Raw genomic sequence first — 25,875 nt, forward strand, 5'->3', positions numbered from 1 at the left:
ACAACAACAACAACTATTGCTATATGTATGTTGCATGTGTATGTCATTTCTAATATCTCGATAGTAAATTTTTATGTTGGTTACATGTTAATAATCTTTTGGGTATATTGGGTTAAATAAATGTATTATTAAAATTAATTCTACCTCTCTGTTTTTAATGAGACTAGTAAACTATTTAAAATTACATATGTGGTTCACATTATATTTCTATTGGAGAGTGCTTCTTTAGAGCATCTATCCATTCAGCTAGCTAAAATTAGTCAATTTATTAAAATTCAAAATTAGTTTTCAGACTTATATTTTAGACTTCATAGACTCAAAAGTAGGGACTTTAGGGGTCACCTAATCCAACCCCAACCATTTGCAGATGAAGAAACTGAGGTAAAAATTCCTGTAAATCTCCATGTTATTGTCAATCTCAGTGTTCTTTATAGTCTGTCATTTTGGAGCCTGCTTTTACTGGCATTGGGAATGTAGCGGGCAAAAGGGATAAAAAGGACTTAAACTTCCAACAGATCCAGACTGAAGAAATGCCTTTAAAAAGAAGTGCTCTTATCAATCAGTGGGAGAACACAAGGGCTGTGTATGCACAGGGAGACCGCTGTGGGGGTCAGGAGTGCATGGGAGGGAAGGACACAGGGAAGAGGCTACTATGGGGAGGAAGTGGAAAGAGAGCTGTTACATTGTGGGGAACTGCAGTCAATGCCATGAAACAAAATGTGTGTGAACTGCTGTATGGAAAATGAAAGTGCTATCTGAACTTTCACCCAAATCACAGTAAAAATTAATCTAAAAGAAATTATCTTAGTTGATAAGGAAAAAGTTTTTATGCTATGTCTACCAGTGGACTGTGTGATCAGGGAGGTGTTAGACATGTATTTTTGTTGGGCAGTGTAATGATACTTTCATGGGGAATAGTAATAAGGTAAAAATAACTGCCACACTGTTTGTGAGCATTTACTTTGGAAAACTTCATACAGCCAGCTTTCATATTTTAAGAAGTCCTTTTCTCAAAGTCAGAGGTTTTAAACCAGACCCACAGCATTAGCTGTTGAGGAAAAAAGCTTGATTTCATGTGTTTATTATTTAGTTAGGTTGTCTGGTAAAATTCAGGTTTGTTTTTTGGTGTTGGCTTCATATTAATGTAGCAAAACTGATATTAAAGAGGACAACATCACCAACTCCAGTGAACACCCCAGAATTTTATTTTAGTTTTTGAGGATTTGTGGGGGTGGCCAAGGGGGAGCATTAGGGTCAGCGGCTAGGCTTGCTTTTCCTTTAAAAAGTTTACCTTGCATATTAGAGATGCTGAGGTTTCTGGTTTTGCCTGCTGTGCTTACATACTCACCTACTGAGACCTTGTACCTGCAAATGTGCTGACCGCCCCTCATATGAAACCCAAGGCACAAAGAAAACGGGCAAGTCACTCCAACATACAATCACCAATTAAAGTTAAACACAAAAACGTCACAATGCCTCAGAGATAACAGAGCATCACAGTCCACACAAAGAAGCAAGATAAAGCAGGAGAAACAAGGGACCAAGATACAGACCCAAAACACATCCCTGAGGAAGATGCAGCATTGGAACTCCCTGATAAGGAATTCAGAAGAATTACATTTAGGTACCTTTAACAGATTGAGAGACAGATCAAAAAAACATTGATAAAATTGAGGAAAACATAGAGATAACCCCAGAACAATTTCAAAAGACAATACAAGAACAAAATGAAAAAATAAATGAAAAATTTGAAATACACAGAATCTACAGACAAATCCAGAAGATTAATACTAAATTAATTAATACTAAATTTTCAGAAATAGATAGCACATTGAACGGGCAAAGGAATCAATGGAAGGTGGAATTAGTGAGATTGAAGGCAAATACCTCAGTACTTGTTCAGAAAGGGATCAATGAGAAAAAAAGGTCAAAATGAAGAAAGCCTAAGGTTCATGTGGAATACCATCAAAAGGAATAACCTAGGTGTAATCAGAATTACAGAACAGAAAGAGACAGATAAAACCACAGAAAAAATTGTCGAAGATTTGTTGGAAGAGAATTTCCCTAGTATGATGAAAGATGAGAATATATCCATTCAAGAAGTCCAGTGTACCCCAAATAGGATAGACCCCAAAAGAAAATCACCAAGACATATCATCAAACTCATCAAAACCAAAGACAAAGAAAGAATCCTGAAAGCAGCACGGGAAAAATGAAAAGTTACCTACAGAGGGCAACCAGTAAGACCACAATAAGCTCAGATTTGTCAGTAGAAACCATGCAGGCAAGACGACAGTGGGATGGTATATATAAAACTCTGAAAGAGAAAAAAATCTCCAACCAAGAATTACATAACCAGCAAAATTACCCCCCAAATATGATGGTAAAATTAGAACATTTACAGATAAACAGAAATTAAAGGTATTTGTTAAAACCAGACCAACCTTGCAAGAGATGCTAAAGGGAGTCCTTTGGACACAGAACCAACAACAGCAAACAATTGACCTCTAACACACATGATGACATAACCCAGAAGCCAACCCATTTAGAGAAGTATACAAAGTAAATAAGCCTACAAGATTGTAAACAGGGAACCAGAGACATCAATTGGCAAATGAGGACAACTGCAAACCAAAAAGAGGGGAAAAAATTGTGTAGTTGTTGAACTTCTAAATGGTAGGGAAGTCACTGTTCTAAACTTGGAAAGAAAATTACAAATCACAGGGTAACCTCAAAGAAAAATGATGAACCTTCACATCAAAATAAAGAAGAGGACCAGCACAAATATTTAGCAAATACTAAAACAATAACAACAAAGGACGTGATAACACGATTCATTAACAAAACAAGCTCGGCACAGAAAATTATACAGAATAAATAAACCAACACCATGAAAAATGACAGCAACAAATTCATACTTGTCGATAATTACCTATCTGACAAGGGACTTATCTCTAAAATTTATAGACATCTCCAACACCTCAACAACAAAAAGATTAACAATCCAATTAAAAAATGTGCAGAAGACATGAATAGACACTTCACCAAAGAGAATATTCAGGCAGCTAGCAAAGGTTGGGCAATCCTACTTCTGTAGTGATACTGCCTCGGAAACCCAAGGAGGGGTCGCTATGAGTCGGGGCCGACTGGAGGGCACATAACAACAACAACAACAACAGCAAATACATGGAGAAATGCTCATGATCATTAGTCATCAGAGAGATGCAAATCAGAAAAACAATGAGATACCATCTCACCCCAGCACTAATGGCAAAGTTCAACAAAACAAAATAACAAATGCTGGTGAGGATATGGAGAGATTGGGACTCTCATACACTGCTGGTAGGACTGTCAAATGATACAACCACTGTGGAAAACAGTATGGCAATTCTTTAAAATGCTGGAATTAGAAATACCAGTCGACCAGCAATCCCATTACTAGGTATATATCCTAAAGCAGTGAAAGCCAGGACAAGAACAGATACATGCACACCCATGTTCATCGCAGCACTATTTACAATAGCAAAAAGATGGAAACAACCTACATGCACATCAACAGAAGAATGAATAACCAAACTATGGTACATACACACAATAGAATACTGTGCACCACTAAAGAATAATGTAGAATCTGAAAACCACCACATAATGTGGATGAACTTGGAGGATATTATGCTGAGTGAAATAAGTCAATCACAGAAGGACAAACACAGTATTAGTTCATTGTAAAAAGTCAAGGAAAGGTTTATATATGGAAGAAAACTATGTTGGTTACCAGAGGTGGGAGGGGAGGGAACATGGGAAAAAAAAAACAAACAGCATTGACCCATGTCACATTAGTTTTGTTTATTTCCCTGTACATAAATTATATTTCAATAAAATGCATTTAAAAAAGAAAAAGCTAAGTGTTTTAGACAGTGATCTTTATATATATATATATATATATATATATATGTTGTTGTTATGTGCTGTCAAGTCAGACCCGACTCATAGCAATCCCTCCTTGGGTTTCCGAGGTGGTATCACTACAGAAATAGATTGCCCAGCCTTCCTTCCGAGGAGTGGCTGGTGTATTTGAACCACCAGCCTTCTGATTAGCAGTCACGTGCCTTCGGCACTACACTACCAGAGCTCGCTCGCTCTCTCTATACACAAACACACACACACACACACACACACACACATAGTAATATATAAACTTGTATATTTAATAATTATAAATATATGAAGAAGCCCTGGTATCACACTAGTTAAGGGGCTCGGCTGCTAACCACTAGGTTGGCAGTTCAAACCCACTAGCTGCTCTGTGGGAGAAAGAGTGGTAATTTGCTTATAAAGATTTACAGCCTTGGAAACCCAGTTAGACAATTCTGCGCTGTCCTATAGGGTCATCACTGTGAGTCAGAATCAACTCGACAGCAGTGGGTTTATAGTTTATAAATATATGTTCTTAAAATTCATTGCTACCACCATGGGTACACAAGGTCTTTGGCTAGTGTAACAAACAGCATATTGTACTTATCGGTCTCCAATCCTGGATAACTGTCGTAATTCTTTTTTTCTTTTATCAGCCAATCATATAGGTGGTTATATCTGAAAAGGACCTTGAAGAATGAACTAAATTCATTCCTTTCACAAATAGAAGACCTAAAGCCTAGAGTGGGTAAGGGACCACTCAGGAAGTTTAGTGGCAGAAGCAGCTGTGCAGAACCCCTGGGGTTGGAGCATATTGGAGCATGTCCCCTCCCTTGTGGAGGGTGTCCCTGTAGGAGAAGGGTACTTGGAGATGAGCCAGCAGGATTGCTTGACCTCAAAGTAGATAACTGAGCCACCTGGTTAGTCTATGGCCAGTTGATATATATGTATGTTAGATAAGTAGGGTAAGAAGTTAGATTCAGCGATTCTAAAGATTCACTTGATGAAATGAGGTGTGTCCTTTCCTGTGGGATCATTCTAACAGCAATGGAAGGACATATTCATAGAGGTGAAAACCTCCCTTCATGTGTGGAGTACAGCATCTGGAACTGAATACCCACATGGTTTGTTAAAAAATGAGGAAGGGATTAGAAAACTGTATCCTAAAGTTTGTTGTCAAACCAAGCCATTTTCTCTTGACAAAGTAATCATAACCCTTGCATACATCCTTTGAGGCCTAGCAGCACCACTTTGCTCAAGTACAAACTGAAAAACAAAAACAAAAACAAAAACGATCCTATTGGAACCTAGCTATAAAAACTGATGGAAAATAAAAATGAATTTTGTAGCAGGTGGAATCTGCTGTTTTGGAAATTAACTGTCCTTCTGGCCAAGCTATATATGTGCCTCTTGAAAATATAAATAATCTAAGTCACTGCCCTATTCACTTTCCAGTTTTGCTTTAGCTTTGCATCATGCTTCGCAGTTTACAGAGGAGCGTTACGGGCAAGAGTTCCAGTAAACTGGCTGGATCATATTTCATAGATTGAGTCATTGCTTAGAAACTTGTTTGTGAACAGGAAGCAGCTCATAAAAATGTCTGTACATAGTAACATGCCAGACTCTGAGGAAACTGAACCATTTTCTAGTTGAAAGATAAAAAGGGTAAAAGGATAGTTCTATAACCCAAACCCAAAACCCATGCCATCAAGTTGATTCCAGCTCATTGGGACCCTATAGGACAGGGTAGAACTGCCCCATAGGGTTTCCAAGGCTGTGCCTCTTTACAGAAGCAGATTGCCTCAGCCTTCTCCTACAGAGCAGCTGGTGGGTTCAAACTGCTGACCTTCTGGTTCACAGCTGAGGGCTTTAACCACTGCACCACCAGAGCACCTCTCTACAACCCAGAGAATAGCCAAGTTGTGATCTAGGGTTTTAACTTTTTGAATAATTCATTTCTTTATGGTATGTGTTTAAGAACTATTATTAAAAATTACTAGGTTTTGGAGATAGAGGAGACAGTCCTTAGTAAGATTTCTGTACAGAGAAAACTTGGATGAGTGGTAACTATTACTGCCTATGGCACCCCATTGGCACAGTGGTTAAACAGTTGGCTGCTAACTGAAAGGTCAGAGGTTTGAATCCACCAGCATCTCCACAGGAGAAAGATGTGGCAGTGTGCTTCTGAAACTCTATTGGGTAGTTCTACTCTGCCCTGTAGGGTCATTATGAGTAAAAATTGACTTGATGTTGAATTTTTTTATTAGTATTATTACCTATTAGGAGTCTCTGCTGATACACGTAACTGGTTGCTAGGCCAGTTATCTGTAAAAGTGGAGCAGTAGTTACACAGAAATAAACCTGCAACATTTAGACTTGGTCTAGATGACTGTCAGGGACCTTTCATCTCCAGCATTCTGTGATTTAAAATTTTTAATCGCGTACTTCATAATTATTGTCCAATTTGCTTACTTTGGATATGTCATCAAGAGAGATCAATCACTAGAGGAAACCATCATATTGATGAAGTAGACACGCAACAAGATTATGGGAGACTCTTGGTGAGATGGATTGACAGTGGCTATGATAATGAACTTTGCTGATGGTGGGGGTGAGGCAGAACCATTTCGTTCTGTTGTACATAAAGTTGCTGTGAGTTGGAGTCATTTTGAAAGCAGATAACAACAGCAGCTTCCCAATTAAGCAATATAATCAAGAGTTAGCAAGTTGGTCCATTAGAACCAAAGTGCTTAAATGTGAGAAAACAAAAGAATGACCCATCCTCTGTCTTCTCTTGCATTCTGAGAAAAACAATTGGTATTGTGTTGTGTATCTTTTTGTATGGCGAAGTAGGAAAGAAGCCATAGGTAGAAAAATATTTGTGAAGTATAATCCTCATCAGTGGAACATGTTTTAAAAACAAACCTGCTGGGAGTCATTTTACTTTGGTTATTTAGTGACGATTGTATATGTGGTGCTGAAGTAAGCACTATTTAGTAAAGATTGTAACTGCAAAGAAGTAGAGCCTTGTGAATCAATGAGGGATGTTTTTGTTGTTTTATCAATTCTTCCTCAATTAGTTTTATTTAGTCTCCTACAGCTCTTAATTTGGTTTATACTCATTCAGACAGTAGGATCTGATTCATGTTTCATCTGGTTTGTTTTTTTAAAAAAAAAATATTTGGGCAGCTTCTATGGAAAAATAATAATTACACTAGATTTAGCTTTTAAGTAAAGAATATTATCACTTGAGCATAATATAAGAATAAAATGTATGGGGAAAAAAAATATTACCAAACTCTGAATGCTAGTAACTAATATTTGGATAAAGGAGAGATTCCCAGGGGGAAGAAACTATAAAATGAGATTTGTTTTCTTAATGGAAATAACTCATTTTAAGAAGGAATAACTTGATGGTCTTACCTGTATACTGTAAAATTAGAAGCAAGTATCAGTTTTCATCTGTTTACAAAGTTAGTAATCTCTGCAATTTCATTTATTTTTTGACACTTTGTTGATGAATTGTTATTTTTAGGAGGAAACTTCCCACCACTTTCCCATCATTCTTGGGGCAAAACAGAATGGAATGAGGAAGGAGGTTACAAGTCTCATTTACACATTTGATTGTGTAAAAGATACCATTTCATATTTCATTTCAAATGCTTTTCTGAAAACTCAATTTCTGAATAACTTTAATTTAGAATGGGGGATTGTGTTATCATTGCTTTATCTTTTTCTGACTTCTTAGCTTATATGAAGAACATGGTGAGTGGCTGGTTTGTTCAAGGCACTAAAATTGGCTTGCAAAAGACATCATTAATATAGATTCTGTGTTCAAGGCCTTTCTTCTTTGTCCTGTTGGAAAGATGTTTATTTTAAAGTGGCATGAGTTACTAGTCCAACTTTGGATTTCCCATAAAATGTGTAACAGATTACCCAGATGGCAAATGATGATATATACATTTTAAACATGAGTATTTCCTTTGGGCCAGATGGTGTTTAACACGAATTGTTGAACATTTATGTTTCTTGTTAAACTGTCTTCCTTTGTCTAAGCCAGGCTAACAATGTAATTTGGAACACATCTTGAGTGTTCATGAATCACTAACGGACAACAATAACAAAAACCCAAGACACTAAGTGGCACTCGGCATTTGCTCCATATGCCCCAGGAAAGCACACAGCCAGTGCTTGCATTGCCCTCTAGAAGTTTTGTCCCTGGTCTTAAGGAAATACCTACTGGATGCTGTACAAAGCATCCTTCTGCTTTCCTCTCCCTCCCCAAACCCTACTTAACTGATGTTTTGCATTGCAGCCTTCCTCTTGGGGGACTTGAGGGAGATTAGGCAGCTGCACTTCCTTAGTGCTGTGGATTTATGTGCAGAAGAGCAGTTTGAGTTCTTTGTTAGGCCCATCCCCTTCCCTCCTGTCCAGGGTCATGCTCTTGTTTGTTATGGGCTCCACCCAGAGAATTATTTCTTTTTAGATGATGCCTGAGCTTTGCGGGGAGATGGGTCATTTGTGGAATAAGTCATGTGCCCACATGGCTCCTTACAGGAAGCGTTCCCTGCCTGTTAGGTTAGCACAGACCGCAGTAACTGAGCCTGTTGTTGTTAGGTGCCATCGCGTGGGCTCCAGCTCATAGTGACCCTGTGTATAAACAGAACAAAACACTGCCTGGTCGTGTGCCATCCCCCAATCCCAGCTATCCCTGAGCCCATCGTTGCAGCCACTGTGTCAATCTGTTTCGTTGAGGGTCTTCCCCTTTTTTTGCTGACTCTCCACTTTATCAAGCATGATACCCTTCTTCAGGGAATGTTCTCTTCTGACAACATGACCAAAGTAGGTGAGATGAAGTCTGGCCATTCTCAACTTCCAAGGAGCATTCTGGCTGCACTTCTTCCAGGACAGATTTGTTAGTTCTTCTGGCAGTCCATGGTACTTTCAGTATTCTTCGCCAGCACCACAACTCAAAAGCATCAACTCTTCTTTGGTCTTCCTTACTCATTGTCCAGCTTTCACATGCATATGAGGCGATTGACAACACCATGGCTTGTACTAGGCACATCTTAGTCTTCAAAGTGTTATCTTTGCTTTTCAGCACTTTAAAGAGTTCTTTTGCAGCAGATTTGCCCAGTGCAATATGATGTCTGATATCTTGACTGCTACTTCCATTGGTAACTGAGTGTGTGAGGCTCCCCAACAGTGAAGCTTGGGTTGACAAAGTCTTACTACTCTCAATTTAACATAAAGCTCTGAAAGTTTCATACAATATCAAATCTCAGCAAGTTTCCTTCTTCTGAAACTTTCGTGAAAATCTGAGTAACACAATGTATGACATATTGAGGCCATGGTAAGGAATCCATTGTTGCTGCATCCTAAATTTTTTCAGGACGTCTGTTTTTAGGAGTTCAAAGTAGTTGCTTAAAATGCAACCCCCTTTTTTTTTTTTTTTAAGTGTTAATTTTTTTTTTAGGCCATCTACTTCTGTAGAGATCCTGCCTCAGAAATCCAAGGAGGGGTCGCTAGTGAGTTTGGCTAGGTTGTTTTTTTAAAAAAAGTTTTTATTTTTTTTAAGAGACCTCTCATAACAAGAATAAATATTACATAAACAAAAAGAACACGAAAACTCTTAGAACACTTACAAACCTGTTTTGGTGCTGGTATGACCACAGTGGCTAAGGCACTTGACTGCTAACCAGAAGGCTGGCGGTTCAAACCCACCAGCCATTCCTTGGAAGGAAGATAGGGCAATCTACTTCCATAGTGATGTTGCCTCAGAAACCCAAGGAGAGGTCACTATCAGTTGGGTCCAACTCGACGGCACATAACAACAACAACAACAACATGACCACACTGAAAGCTGCCCAGCATACATTAAGAACAACTGGATGTTGTCACTTGAAACACCTTTAGTTGGCATTCTGCTTGGGCAGTAGGAGCCACTCTGTCTCCCAAAGTCCAGCATTGTTTCACATCAGATAACAAGACTGGGATGCTCAGGAGCTGATTGTAGATGATGCTTCCTATTTTATTTTTCCTGTTTTTTTGGATAAAGATTCATCAGGATGTTCTAGTCTGATCATGTTATGGGAAAGTTAAACAACAACAACAAATCTAATTGGTTTGGAGATGTGCATTGAAGGGTAGTCATAGCAGGATTTGAGTGGCAGTTTAATTGGGTGTATGTGTGTATGTACATAAAGGTATATATGAAAATGTATGTAAAGTATATGGGAGTACCCACTGCCATCACCACCATAGCCACTACTACATCATTCATGGAAATTATATCCTTTAAAGCACTTGGTGCTAACCAAATGGTGGGCTGTTTGACCCTACCATCCGCTCCATGGGAGAAAGATGAAGCAGTCTGCTTCCATAAAGATCTACAGCCTTGGAAACCCTATGGGACAGTTCTACTCTGTCCTACAGGGGTGACTATGAATTGGAATCCACTTGATGGCAGTGAGTTTTGGTTGGTAATTTGCTACTTATTAAGATGCTTTAAAGGAGCCCTGGTGGTGCAGTGTTTAACCAGCTCAACTGCTAACTGAAAGGTCAGCGGTTTGAACTCCCTGCCACTCCCCAGGAGAAAGATGTGGCTGTCTGCTGCTGTAAAGATTTACAGCTTTGTAAACCCTGAGGGGAATTCTACTCTGTCCTACAGGGTCACTGTGAGTCGGAATTGACTCAGTGGCAGTGGGTTGGGTTTGGTTTAGATAGTCCTAACATTATCTCAGGCTCCCACTACAGTTAGGTCCACAACTTCATTATTATCCATGGAGCTGAAGTTTGGTCTTACCTATAGCAAGTGGTGGGAGCTCTGGTAGCATAGTGTCTAAGGCACTTGACTGCTAACAGAAGGCTGGCGGTTCAAACCCACCAGCCACTCCTCAAAAGGAAAATGAGGCAATCTACTTCCGTAGTGATACCGCCTTGGAAACCCAAGGAGGGGTCGCTGTGAATCAGGTCCGAGTGGACGGCACATAACAACAACAACATAGGAAGTGATAGGATCCATTGCCATCAGAATGCATAACAGTATTTGCATACTTGACATTCATAGGGGAGATTTCTTTCACATATACATCTCACTTAATATATCAACATCTATATGATAGCATGGGAGCTCTGGTAGCATAGTGCCTAAGGAACTTGACTGCTAACCAGAAGGCTGGAGGTTCAAACCCACCAGCCACTCCTTGGAAGGAAGGTTGGGCAATCTGCTTTCTGCCTCGGAAACCCAAGGAGGAGGTCGCTATGAGTTGGACCAACTCGATGGCACGTAACAACAAACAACATGATAGCAGTAAGATGGATTAGACTAAACCATCTGAGCTTCTCAGACATTATCATCTGGTGAGAAGAGAAAGGGGGAATAAAGAACGATTGCCATGGATTATTTTAGAATAAATTCCATTAGAGACTTTCTTCCCATTCATACGGACTGAATTCTAAGGATACTTGAAACAGTCAGATTTATGAGTTGTTCCCACCATAAATTGCTTCAGTGCTCTTTGAATTCTTGTATGAAAAAGGCAACTGGATCTCTTAACAAAAATATCTTTACCCCAGGATCTCTTAACAAGGAAGAAGCCTCAGGCCCAGGAATTCTGCAGGACGTGAGAGGGGTTGTGACACTGTGGCTTTGAGGTACAGAGACAAGTACTTGGGTGTCTCCTACTGATACTCTGTATTTTCTGCACTAGTTCTTAAAAGAGATTGGAATAGGTACTGCCTATTATATAGAGAATGAGTTCTTGAGTGGTGCAAATGGTTAACATACCTGGCTGCTAACTGAAACACTGGTGGTTCAAGTCTACCCGAAAGCACCTTGATCTCCTTCCGAGAAATCAGCTATTGAAAATCCTGTGCAGCCCAGTTCTACTCTGACATACATGAGGCTGCCATGAATCGGAATTGACTCGGTGGCAACTGGTGAGAAACTAGAATTTGATTGAAGTTGTCTGGTCATGCATCCCTTTAATTTTTAGTGCTGACACTTGGTAGTTGTGACTACATTAAGCACCACTCAATTCCTTGGCTTGGTCAGAAAGCTCAAGTTTGATGAAAAGTCTAGGTAGGACATTCTACTATATCTAAATTCAGAGGAAAAAAAATGCCCTTATCTGTAAAATAGGGATAATATTTTATCTTTACATGGTTGGTTGCAGGATCAGTTTGTATATGTAAAGTACATAGAACAGTGCCTGGCATAGAGAAAGCCTTTAATAGATGTTAGCTTAAAAACAATCATGTTGGTATGCCTTAGCCAGTTCTAAAGAACTACAGGTGCTGTTTTAACTGTACCTGACTGTGTGTGCTTTATACTATGTAAAACCACTCCTCACTTAGTGACATGGTTAGGTTCCAAAGACTAGGTCCTTATGTGAGAATTGGTTATGCAAAAATGGAGGATGACTACATCATTACATAACTGCTAAACCACTGAGAATCATGGTCCAAACAACTTGACACATAACCTTAACCATCACAGCCAGCATTATCTCACCTCACACCTCAGTGTTTGTCACCACCAAAAGTATGTTGCTAATGTGCAAAATAGATAGTAGAATTTTTACTTCTGTAATAAATGGAGATATGTTAGGTCACAAGATAGTTGGTAAGTGAAGAGGTGTATTATATTCTTCAAGGCTACAGTAATGATGAACCCCATGAGCAGGATCTCAAATAATTTAAGATTCCAACACCAACCTGTAGTTGAGGGTAGAGATAGCCTCTACCATTCAACTAACTGTGCTGACTCCAGGCTGGGTGGCCTACTTCTACTTTGTTGGGTAAAAATAGTTTGACTGCTCATTGAAGCCAACACCCATGTTATTTTTATCATTGGGAGGCTGAAAGTAGTAGGCAGTCCAGCACTGTCAGCCTCAGCGGAACCAAAACACAAAGTTTTTCATTTGTACCCACTGTATCCACTGGCTAAGGCACTTGACTGCTAACCAGAAGGCTGACGGTTCAAACCCACCAGCCACTCCTCGGAAGGAAGATGGGGCAATCTACTTCCGTAGTGATACTGCCTCAGAAACCCAAGGAGGGGTGGCTATGAGTCAGATCCAACTCAACGGCAGTGAGATTGGTTTGGTATCCACTGGCCGTCAGGCTTCTACTCCCATTCCTCTTACAGCTTGATCTTTCCAGAGGCTCCATTTCATCTTACTATTTTCGATATAGGTGATATGTTAAATGGAAACTGTTACGGATTGAATTATGTCCCCCTGAAATATGCGTTACTAATCTTAACCCCTCTACCTGTGGGTGTAATCCTATTTGGAAATAGGGTTTGTTGTGTTACGAGGCCAAACCACTGTAGAGTGTGTTTTAAGCCAATCACTTTGGAGTTATCATAGGCACAAAAAAAGCAAGTACAGATGGGGGAAGACAGATGCCACATCCCATGAAGATCACCAAGGAACTTAGGAACAGATGCTGAAGAGACACAATGACCTTCTTCCAGAGACAACAGAGCAAAAAAGCCTTTCCTTAGAGCCACTACCCTGAATTTGGACTTCCAGCCTTCTAACTATGAGGAAACTTGTTAAGGCCACCCACTCGTGGTATTTCTTACAGCAGCGCTAGATAACTAAGACAGAACGTGATTTAAATTTCCTACCCGTGTTTAGACTTTCAAACATTAAAGTTACAAATCAGAAAAATTGCTTTTGACACATTTTTTGTTTAGGAAAATCTAGATGTGGTAACTACCCTGGTCACATAGTCCAAAATTTTCATCTTTCATGAAATCTAAATAACCATTCCCTCATTATAAGATTCTCCCATATTTTAAAATGTTAATACCTTCTGTCCTTCCCTTTTTTTTTTTTTTTTTTTTGGTCCTTTTCTTAATCGTGTCCTTTTTGATTTCTTAGGAATGAGCCTGGTGGGCACTAATGTTGGGAGTAGAGCCTCTTCCCCAACTCTTCTGGTAGGAAACTTCCCATGGCACATATGTCACAAGATGACTGTTAGCTAGCATTTCTCTTTACCAACTTGCTCATGCCTTGTTTTATTAAATGAGCCACAGTGACAAGAGTACCAAGAAATGGGAGGAGATAATCTATGCAGTGTAGGAAAAACTAAAAGAATGGTGATACCTCCTAACAGCTGGATAGACTATTTAATTTAGGGGTTTTTCCTGCTGTAAACTAGGTAAACTTGATGAGGAAGTTTAGAAAATGTCTGTATATTCAGTCATGTTTTTAAACGCTGTTTCTCACAATAAACCAGTGGCTTGTAGTGCTCGCTTTAATTTTTGTATGCCATTAAATATATAAACAAGTATGAGATTTCTTTCAATTCAAACACTTTAATGTGCAACACTTGTTACTTTGCTCTTTAGTGACCTCTACCATCACCCAATCATTAATAATCCAAGTAGCAAGTGATTGGATGGATGGTTGTATGTTTGTATTTTTTTTTTAATAATGAATAGATTCATTGAGTGGGATTGTGTCCTCCTAGAACACTGGATCTGTGTATTCATTTAGATTTTGTTTATAATTCCCTCCCCCATCAACAATGGCATAGTGTGAATTAATTTATTTGGTATTTGCCACCTAGAAACCATCTTAACCATGGTTGCTCTCTCTTTTTTTGTGTTTTCAACATAGGAAATGGATTTGATTGACATACTTTGGAGGCAAGATATAGATCTTGGGGTAAGTCGTGAAGTATTTGACTTCAGTCAGCGGCGCAAGGAGTATGAGCTGGAAAAACAGAAAAAACTTGAAAAGGAAAGACAAGAACAACTCCAAAAGGAGCAAGAGAAAGCCTTTTTCGCTCAGCTACAACTAGATGAAGAGACAGGTGAAATCCTCCCAATTCAGCCAGCCCAACACATCCATTCGGAAACCAGTGGATCTGCCAACTACTCTCAGGTACAGAGTACTCAGTTCTGGGAAAGGTGTATGACAGGATTTAAGGAAAGAACATTGACTTAGGAGTCAAAATATCTGGATTTGAATTCCAGCTTTGCCTCTTACTATATCAAGTCACCTTTCCAACCTCAGCCTCCTTAATCATTTCAGTCCCTGGGCCTGCTTACCTCACAGTTACTGTGTGAATTAGGAGGACATAATTTATGTAAGAGTTCTGTAAGTTATAGAAACATCATGTAAGGATCAACCAGCAGCTACAGTAGAACTAGTGATAGGGGTTACTTACGGCACAATACTCCAGGCATTTGGCATATTATTAACTGATTTAATTACTGTAATAAACAACTATATTAATTAGGTAGTTTTTCCCATTTTATCCACTGAACACTTGAAACTCAAATAGCTTAAATAACATGCCCAGATTACTCAGGAAATTGGGGATGCTGGGATTTGGACCCAAGTAATATGGTTTGATTCTGTGCTGTGAACTACTACACCAAACTGATTTTTGGAGTAAGAGAATTAATTGATTCACTGCATTGTGAGCATTTTATGAGCATCAGTCAGGAACTTCTAGCTTAGCAGTGATACATTTAACATTCTTTTTTCTTTATGTCTTTCCTTCTTATCCAGGTTGCTCACATTCCCAAACTAGATGTTTTGTACTTCACTGACTGCATGCAGCTTTTGGCAGAGACATTCCCATTTGTAGAAGACAATGAGGTATATAATACATTTGGGTAACAGCAAAACTCTACAACTAAATCTAATATGCTCTAGATAGGACTCTTGAATGTCTCTCTATTTAACAGAATTAAAAAAGAAACCTTATTTTAGGAAGAGATTTTGTCAAGGAAACCTTACAGTTAAAAAATGAAGGAAAAAAAAAAAAAAAAAGACCCACCTACAATACCAAAAACCTTCTCTACTGCATATCCAGAAACATGAATTAGCATAACCATGGAAACAAGTAACTCATTTGTTATAGGTACCTAAAAATAAATTTTTGGTGGGTAAAGAGCAAGCTGCGTAATAAACAAGACTTCTTCAATAAACAATTTCAGTAAACTTACTGTGTTTGAAACTTACTGTGTCTTATTGTATCTTATTGTATGAGATATTATATGGAGGGATGTTATGTCAAATCCTTACCCGTTTTGAACTGTTCACCTTCAAATGCATAGAATAAAAAAGGTAATTAGGTAAGTAAAGTTAGGAGTAAATTTAGAGTCAACTGGATAAAAAGAAATTGTTTCATTCTATAGAAATAGGGGTTGTAAGTAGTTAATAAGTAGAGAAATAGGATATTGAGGCTGATTTTAGTTTAAGGTATTGTGATGATGCTTTGAAGCTCACTCTTTCATCCTTGGTAGCACTCAAGTATCTTATTTGTCAATTTTAGGTTTCCTCGGCTACATTTCAATCGCTTGTTCCTGATATTCCCAGCCATATTGAGCCCCCCATCTTCATTGCTCCTGATCAGTCACCTGAAACTCCTGTTCTTCAAACAACTGTTGCCCATTTAGACAATATGCAAGACGTTGATCAAGTTTGGGAGGAGCTATTATCCATTCCAGAATTACAGGTATCTAAAATCTGTTTTATATTCAGTGCCTTTAAATTAGTCATTCATATGATTTATTATTTATATGGTTCCTATTTATAGTAATGTTTGGAGGGTGTTTTTAAAATAGTCATGAGAGCTGCCCATGCTCACTTAATGTGAACTTTTGTTAGGTAAATGGGCTGGATATGTTGAGGACAGATCAGGTTATCAACCTGAAGTCTGATCCAGAACTATGAAAACAATACATATGATTAGGCATAAAATTATAGAACAGTTTGGAAAGAATGGGGGTGGGAAGAGAGAGTTTACCTATGTTTGCGATCAAATATGGATTATTAGCTACTATTAAATAGTTTAAAAATACTTAACTTTTATATAGTTTATATACTCTAAATTTCTTTTCCATGCAGTGTCTTAATATTCAAAATGACAAGCTAGTTGAGACTAGCACTGTTCCAAGTCCAGAAACAAAACTGACAGAAATTGACAATTATCATTTCTACCCATCGATCCCCTCACTGGAAAAAGAAGTAGGTGATTGCAGTCCACATTTGCTCAATGCTTTTGAGGATTTCTTTGGCAGCATCCTACCCACAGATGACCCTGGCCAGTTGACAGTGAACTCATTAAATTCAAATACAATAAACACCGATTTTGGTGATGAATTTTATTCTGCTTTCATAGCAGAGCCCAGCATCAACAACAGCATGTCCTCCTCTGCTACCTTAAGCCAACCACTTTCTGAACTTCTAAATGGGCCCATTGATGTTTCTGATCTATCACTTTGTAAAGCTTTCAATGAAAACCACCCTGAAAGCACAGCAGAATTCAATGATTCTGACTCTGGCATTTCATTGAACACAAGTCCCAGCAGGGCTTCACCAGAACACTCAGTGGAGTCTTCCATCTATGGAGATACACCGCTTGGCTTCAGTGATTCTGAAATGGAAGAGAGAGATAGTACTCCTGAAAGTGTCCAACAGAATGGTCCTAAAACACAGCCAGTACAGTCTTCTGGGGATATAGTCCAGCCCCTGTCACCATCTCCAGGGCACAGTGCTTCAGTGCATGATGCACAGTGTGAAAATGCCCCCCAAAAAGAATTGCCTGTAAGTCCTGGTCATCGAAAAACCCCATTCACAAAAGACAAACATTCAAACCGCTTGGAAGCACATCTCACAAGAGATGAGCTAAAGGCAAAAGCTCTCCGTATTCCATTCCCCGTAGAAAAAATCATTAACCTCCCTGTTGACGACTTCAACGAAATGATGTCCAAGGAGCAATTCAATGAAGCTCAAGTTGCATTAATTCGAGATATACGTAGGAGGGGTAAGAATAAGGTGGCTGCTCAGAATTGCAGAAAAAGAAAACTGGAAAATATAGTAGAACTAGAACAAGATTTGGATCATTTAAAAGATGAAAAAGAAAAATTGCTCAAAGAAAAAGGAGAAAATGACAAAAGCCTCCATCTACTGAAAAAACAACTCAGCACCTTGTACCTTGAAGTCTTCAGCATGCTACGAGATGAAGCTGGACAACCGTATTCTCCTAGTGAATACTCCCTGCAGCAAACCAGAGATGGCAATGTATTCCTTGTTCCCAAAAGTAAGAAGCCAGATGTTAAGAAAAACTAGATTTGGGGGGATTTGACCTTTTCTTAGCTAGTGTTTTTATTTTGTACTGTTATACTAAAAGCTCCTACTGTGATGTGAAATGCAAGAATATCATACTTTATAAGTAATTCTATGCAAGATTATAGCCAAAACTAGTATAAAACTTTAAAAAGCATTAAGGTAAGAATCATCAGTATGTTCAATCAGTAGTTTCACTTTAATGGCAAAGTTTCTTAGAACACCATTTGGGCTAGTTTCTGTGTAAGTGTAAATACTAGAAAAACTTATTTATACTGTTCTTATCTCATTTGTTACATTCATAGGTTTATATGATGATATGACATCTGGCTGAAAGCAAATTGTTGCAAAACTAACCACTATATACTTTTTTTAAATAAATACTGTATGAACAAAAAATGGTTTTGTTTTTTTTTTTTTGAACTATTGAATTGTTTAACTCTGGCAAAGAAACAGTTTAAAAAGCTGGCACTAATAAAGGGCTGTATGACTGTTCAATTAGTTCTTCACAGTTCATTTGACTGAGTTTATTCACACTATTTTCCATTAAGACATCAAATAATTTAACACATCTAGACATTTTACATTTTCATTAGTTTTATTTGAAAACAAAAAAAGCATTTTATACTGAACTTACAGCACCAGTGATACAGACGTACAACAGACACATCTTAACCAAGAAAATGTATTTTGACAAGAAAACATTATTCACATCAATAGCTGCATATGCTAGGCACCATACAGTGAACAAAACAAATGCTTGCTTTCCCGGAAGTTACATTCTAGTGAAGGGAGACAGCAAACATACTATAAGGTATGTTACGAGAGAGAGGATTGGGAAGACCAGTGAGAAGTACTGCAATTTAAATTGGGGTTGTAAATAGTGAAATCTTTATTGAGGTGGCAACATTTGAGGTGGAGACCAAGCCATTCTGTTAGCTAAGAGCATTGCAGACAAGACACAGCAAATGCAAAAGCTCTGAGGCCTGTTTGACAAAGAACAAAAGTAACAAGGTTGAGGCAAGGGTAAGTAGTGTCTCGAAGGGGTCAGGGTGTGACGACAGAGCCTTCTAAGACTTAACTGTTGTCAGGTGCCCTCCAAGTCAATTTTTGACATACAGTGTGACCCCATGTGACAGAGCAGAAGTGCCCCATAGGGTTTCCTAGGGTCCCTTTCAAGTGGGAGACTACTGGAGGAGGTGGAGGAAATACCATGTTTTTTTTTAAAAGTTCCCTCTGGTTTGTCCTACGAGGGCAAAAATGCGAACAGCAAGACCATTTGGGAGGCTTTTTGGTTTTTTTTTTGGTTTGCCATACTCACATGCAAAATGGTGACTTGTTCCTGGGTGGTAATAGAGATGGTGAAAAGGCACTGGATTCTGCATGTATCCCAAAGTAGAACCAAAGGGTTTCCTAACAGAATGGATGTGGAGTGAGAGTCAAGGATTTGACTTTTAAGAAGAGAATTGCAGAGATGGTGAAGACTATGGATTAAGGTCTAATTGGGAAGATAAAAATTTACCCTGGGACCAGGGTTTAAATCTTTCTGGTTTAGCCATACCTGACGTGAAACCCTAACAGACCCCAATTTGTAAAATGTGAGGAATAACTGGAACAGGAAGTTACAGGTCAACACCCTGCTACAAACTTCCTCTTAAAAAGGAAGCATGTCCAATGCATAGCAACCCAATCTTGTCCAGCAGAGTGGGAAAGGACTTTGAACATGCCACTCTTCACCCTTCTGATAATCCGATCTCCCTGATCATGCTGCTGAAAGGGTTCACTATGCCTCTTCTAGTGCCTCAATCTGTAATTTTTCCATTCCCCATTATTTCACATCACACAAATTTTAAAATTCGGGTCTGATTTCACTTCCTAAGTCATGACTAAACCTGTTCAAAGCCCTACTTTGGACATAAATATATAAACCAGTGGCTGCAACTGATTGACTCAAGGGAACCCCAAATGTCATGGGAACTGTATTGTGTTGCCAATGGTTTTGTTATGTGCCATCGAGTTGGACCTGACTCATAGTGACCCCTCCTTAGGCTTCCAAGGCAGGATCACTACGGAAGTAGATTGCCCCATCTTCCTTCCAAGGAGTGGCTGGTGGGTTTGAACTGCCAGCCTCCTGGTTAGCAGTCAAGTGCCTTTAGGCACTAGGCTACCAGAGCTCCTTGCCAATGGCTGTTAAGTTTATCACCAAGCCTTTCTTCCATTTAAGTGAGTGCACACAAACCTCCAGCCTTCTGGGTTAGCAGCCACCTAGCTGCTCAAAACGTAGAGCCTACAAAAACAGCTTCTCAAAATTGTATTGAAAATCTGATTATCAGCTCATCTAAACAACTGTTCATAGGTTTGTTTTCCCTTTTAAAGTGTAGAAATTGAGACGAACCTGCAGGCAGATTAAGCCTCTTTGTAACAGCATACATATCACCCTTTACTCATGGGAAGTCCCATCAATCTATTAGTAAGTGTATTGAGTACAGGTCCTTAAGTTTGCCTGCTTGCTTCTGCAAAATCAAGTATTAAGTAACTATGCCTAGCTCATACGCAGTACTCCATAAATGCAAAGTATTTTCCTGATTCTCTTTAGCCTTTTACTAGGATGTTCTTTGGTTTAAATAAAAACTAAAGTCAAATTAATTTAGTAAGAGAATTTGACTCCAAATTAGGAAATCCAAGGTTGGAAATAACATCAAAGATCCAAGTCCTTAAATATTAGGATTTTGTATCCTTGGTTATTTTGCTATGGACTTTTCTCAAAATGTTGAAATTGTTCATAACTTTGAAGAATTCTCTCCCTCTACTAAGGGTGATGGAATGAATTCCTGAAGGAGACATCTTTACCAACTTCTGAACATAAAAATCATAGCTCTAAGTACCCTTTGGCAAAATCAGACTGCTGGTAATTCCTTAACCAGCAGCCCTTTCTGGAGCACTTAGAATTGGCTGATACCTTATTACAGGGGATGACCACTGCTATGCAGATCAAAACCCTCAGGAAACCTGCCATCCGTGTGCATAATTTAATTACTCAAACTGTATTTTTGCCCAGTTCATACAACTGTCCTTAGAATCTTCTTACAGTACGTACAATAAACTATTTTCACTAAACTTACTGCAGTACAGACTTAGAAAATAAAAATCCCATCTAAAAATGTATTTCCTCTTGATCCAGATTTGAAACGTTCCAGATCGAAAGGTTGATATATCTTCTTCAGACCAAATTTAGCTATTCAACTAAAACCTTATTTGAACTTGTGTATTTCTCCAACTTTAAAATGTGCCTTATACCTTTTATGCTCAAGTGTTGTGAACCATTTTATCAGAAATTTTAATTGTGCATATAAAAATCCATTTTTAGATTTCTCAAAACTCATGCTTTTGAGGCGAGTGGGGGCAGTGCTCAAATACCCCTGCCATTATACCTCAGAACCAAACACACAGTTTAAAAAAAAAAAGGCAACTGGGGAAAAAAAATTTAAGTACCATGAAACTTCAATCCCTTATGTGGGGATAAAAAGACACTGGTATCTGTTACCCATTAAAATTTTAGGTTCCTTTCAGTATACTATTATAGTATTTATTACTACCAAATGAACTATTTTAAGACTATGCCAGGCACTACCGTTATGCTCTTTAAGCCTATTATCCATTTAACCTTCTGAGTTGATGGTGGGCACTATCTCCATTTTATAAAGGAAATTGGTATGAACAGTTTTGATGTTATTTTTACTAACATTTAAAATAAAATCAACAAGTGGTATTCATAGTGCTTCTATCATGATTACCATTTAAAAAGTATCTAAAAATCACATATGCCTCACAACTTCCAACTTAGACCCATCAGTTTTTAAGTTTCCATTTGGCTGAGCAACCTCACGTACACCACCACCATTGCCCGGTACTGCTAAATCGACTTAAACTGGTAACTTTCTTCTTCAATGTCATGTTTTAGTGATTCTACATCTTATGCATATAAAATCAACATCTCAGGGATCTGCCACTGTCACCCAACTGCCAGAAGACCACAGCACACAGTACCAAGCTAAGATTTCTACTTACATTTCTTACAAGCAAAACTCTTATGTATTAGGAATCAAACTAAAACCTAACACATCTTCTTCCACTCCCCATTAAATAAGGGCATAAAGAGTACACAGTACATAAAATCTAGTCACTTTCATGTTTTACATGTTGACTTTGAGTAACAAAAGATGAAAATTACCTATACTTTGACCTCCAGATATAGTTAACCTGTTAGAATCCCCTCATCTGTGAACGTAAACTTTTGACTATGCAGATCCATGAATATAGCATGATATAACCATTTTAATACCTTTGAAAATAATCTTAAAGCTGTCAACACCCTTGTACAACATTATCCACTTTTTTTTTTTTTAACAACAAATTCCTGTTCCGTTATGTGGCGACTAAGTGACCCCTCCTTGGGTTTCTGAGGCATTATCACTATGGAAGTAGATTGCCCAACCTCCGTTCCAAGGTATTGCTGGTGGGTTTGGTTGGCCGTCAAGTGCCTTAGGCACTGTGCTACCAGAGCTCCCTGTTAAGTTCTAGTACGAGTAAATTCATTTTGCATGCACCGTTTTGTGAACTGTGCCCACTTAACACCAACCAAACGAACACTGCTTAATGTACCTAACATGTGGAATCCCCTTCCTCCCTGTTCATTGATCTACTCATTTATCCTAACTCCTTTCTCCCCAAAAGACTATTCCTCTGTCACCCAAATTACTTCATATATTCTCTCCTTGCAAATCAAAGTTCTTTTAAGCAACAAATGTTGTGGTTATAAACTTCCAACTGTTCAACAGTATCCATATTGATCCATGCCTGTTTTCCACGGCACCTACTTGTTTGCCATTAAACTGAATTGACATTCTTAAATAACTTATGTGAAGGCTCACTCCAAATTCCATTATTTCATTACTTACTAGTGATGTATTTAATATTCACCTACAGCATTTTAAATCACATGAACACTGTAAAGTGACAAAACAACACACACATTTCTAAAAATATTTTAATGAAAAAGTTATCTTTCTGTAAACATTTCTTTGTACTACAAATGAAACATTTGAATCCATTACAGACCACCTCTTAAGTCTTTAAAAAAAAAAAAACCAACATATTAAAGTCTTAAAAGGAATTTAGGTATTCACAAAGGCTAACAACCCTTAATTTCCCCTTCATATTAGCATGCTTATTCACTACATTGTGACAATTACTAGAATTCCAAAATTACTGTCATGAGAAATGTTTCAAATTGCAATTAGTTTAACTTGAACTCTAAAAACCAAGCCTATTTCACTCTAGTCCCTTAACAAACTGTTTATTACCACAGAAATACTCTCCTTCAGAATGAGCATAAATTGAGCTTTTTAGAAAGAAATGTATTAGAAGCAGTAACCTGCACCTTGGCTTAACATTAACTTGACCATTTTCCCCTTTATAACAATTGTTTACTGTTGCTAACTTAAGGAATTAAGATAATGGAATTTTCAGAAATGACAATGGAACTACATTTATAAAAAATCACTTTATTCCATAAAGAGATGGACAGCAAAGACCACCACTTTTAAAAGAAAAATATTTCTATTTGAGGAAATTTGCTTCACTAAAATGTCATGAATTTGTCATTGAAAGGTCTTACCCAATACACGTCTTGCTACAGCGATGTGAAGGAATTCAGTCTTGATTTTGATAAAGAGCCAACTAGTCATTTTCTGAGAACTAATAAATCGTGGCAAACTAATGCTGTTTATGTAGGAATTTGACTTACACCATTTAGAAACTAGTTTATATTTTGACCATCTGATCCCCCAATGTGTTAATGTTTTTAAAAAGTGAATTACATTGAAGTTTCAATTTTTTAATATTCCCTATTAGGTAGCAAAAATAGCCCTTAATACCAGCAATTGATTTGAATGGTAATACTTTTATCCTTTGGCAGACTATTTTAAAATGGAACATTTGTTAATTAGGCGTCATTACTTCTATTAACACGTTTGGGGGGAAAAAAAAAAATTCACCCTATTTGGTCCAAATAGTCCCCCCCTGAATTTAGATGCTACTTGACCAAAGACCACTTACATAAACTGACAGTTTTAATTTTAAGATGTTTTCCTAGAATGGGGATTGGCAGCTCACTACTATTGTTACAAGTCACTGATATTAAAACTTATTTTCACAGAACTTGAGGTTTCACTTTTTTTCTTACCAAAATACAGTTTACCCTAAAGATACTAATAGTGAGTTATACACATGAAGAGTAAGGGGAATATCTGACTCAAGATCAACAGTCATGGCAATTGTAGGAAAATTTAAAAACTGTTTAAATGTTGGAGATGGTTTCAAAGAAGAATTTTCAGATGAATTTTGCTAATGCATCTACTGGAAATGCATCTACTAGAGAGGGATGATGAGTTAAGTTTTAAAATATGTAATATAGATAAAATTTATATGTAAACAAATGGTGTCATCAGGTTTTACTGTAAGCTACAAACCTTACCCAGCCAGAAACCTTCGTATAAAAGATGGTAGGAAAGACATTCCTCATTTAGGCAAGTAGGGTTCTCATTCAACCTGCAAATCAAAAAGATTACTCTTACCTTGCTTTACAAAAAATTACTCTTTAATTAGTGAAAAAATTCAAATTCAAGCCTTACCTAATGCTTATTGCCCTTCCTTGCAGGTCTAAATGCTAGACCTAGTGACTGTAGCAACTATCTCATTGATGCTCCAAAAGGCGAAGAGCTCCTGCTAGACCTTCTTCGTTATTTCAGTTGTAATAAGCAGATTAACTAGCCTTTGGAAAGTTGCTCACTATCACCATAGTATCTTATGCCTTCACTTCTCTGTAGTTGAAGCTCGTGCTGCTGCCTTGTCATTCTTTATTTATGCTGACTTGTCCATACTCAAAAGGCTGCTGAAGTCCTGTCTTAGGGAGTTTCCTTTGATCCACACTGTGCTTAAAAAGCACATCTTATGTCCTTTAAAGCTGGTTAAATCGCTCTCCTCATGGCTTACTTTTCCACTCTTCACAAGAACTAAGCTAAATACAACTTATAAACAGGTCACATACACAGAATTCACCTGCTTATAGGTTGCAAACACCAACTTACTGAAAATGTTCACTATTAGAACTACTTCCAGAACAGAAAATTTGTTAACATTAATAATACAATTAACCTCATATGCCATGAAAGGATACTGTCAAGGTTGTGTCAAACAATTTCACAAACATAAAAACAGGAAATATTCACCTCTTTCCCCCATTCCTTCAACCTTTATTGTATGAATAAAAGAACTTAAGACAATTTAGCTCAATTTTAATAAAATGCTTCCCAAGCATTATTTGACCAGGTACCCAGGTTAATGTTAATGAACATTGACAGTGTCCAATTATAAAAACACACTTGAAGTTGTTAAGGACTTAGCCATTTTCTATTATTAGCCTATTTTCTACACTGCTTATTCACATATGCCCATTAACAAATGGAATGTTGTCTGTTACATTTATTGGTTTGTGAGTGTTTTCTGGAAAACTGTAATTATCTGAAGACCGATTTCCATGCTGGCATTGCATGCATCCAAATATTAATAATGCACAGAGGCACAGAATTAGAGCAACGAGATAGAGCATATTCAAACGCTAGCACGCCCCATTCCCCTTTTTATTGCTTGTTTTGCTTAGTACTTCTTAAAACAAAGGAAATCTCTAAACTCAAATGTTTAACTGTCAATGAAAAAAACAACAGCAGGGCACATACTTTGGGCTGAAAAGAAATAGTTAAGCACTAGCTGGCGCAAAACAGACATTGGTTTATATATATAT

General features: G+C 38.0%; 1 protein-coding gene across 1 annotated transcript; it reads left to right on the forward strand.

Annotated features, from left to right (window-relative positions):
• Positions 1 to 8,341: 8,341 nt before the first annotated feature.
• NFE2L2 (nuclear factor, erythroid 2 like 2) lies at positions 8,342 to 18,017 on the forward strand. The gene is made up of 5 exons (XM_007938463.2): positions 8,342 to 8,350; positions 14,550 to 14,816; positions 15,450 to 15,539; positions 16,219 to 16,401; positions 16,794 to 18,017. Exons 2-5 carry the CDS (start codon positions 14,553 to 14,555, stop codon positions 18,015 to 18,017), a joined length of 1,761 nt encoding a protein of 586 aa, XP_007936654.1. The 5' UTR covers positions 8,342 to 8,350; positions 14,550 to 14,552.
• The last annotated feature ends 7,858 nt before the right edge of the window (positions 18,018 to 25,875 follow it).

The sequence above is a fragment of the Orycteropus afer genome, unplaced genomic scaffold (assembly GCF_000298275.1).
Source record: "Orycteropus afer afer isolate SDZICR_OR568_19922 unplaced genomic scaffold, OryAfe1.0 scaffold00001, whole genome shotgun sequence".
NCBI lineage: Eukaryota > Metazoa > Chordata > Mammalia > Tubulidentata > Orycteropodidae > Orycteropus > Orycteropus afer.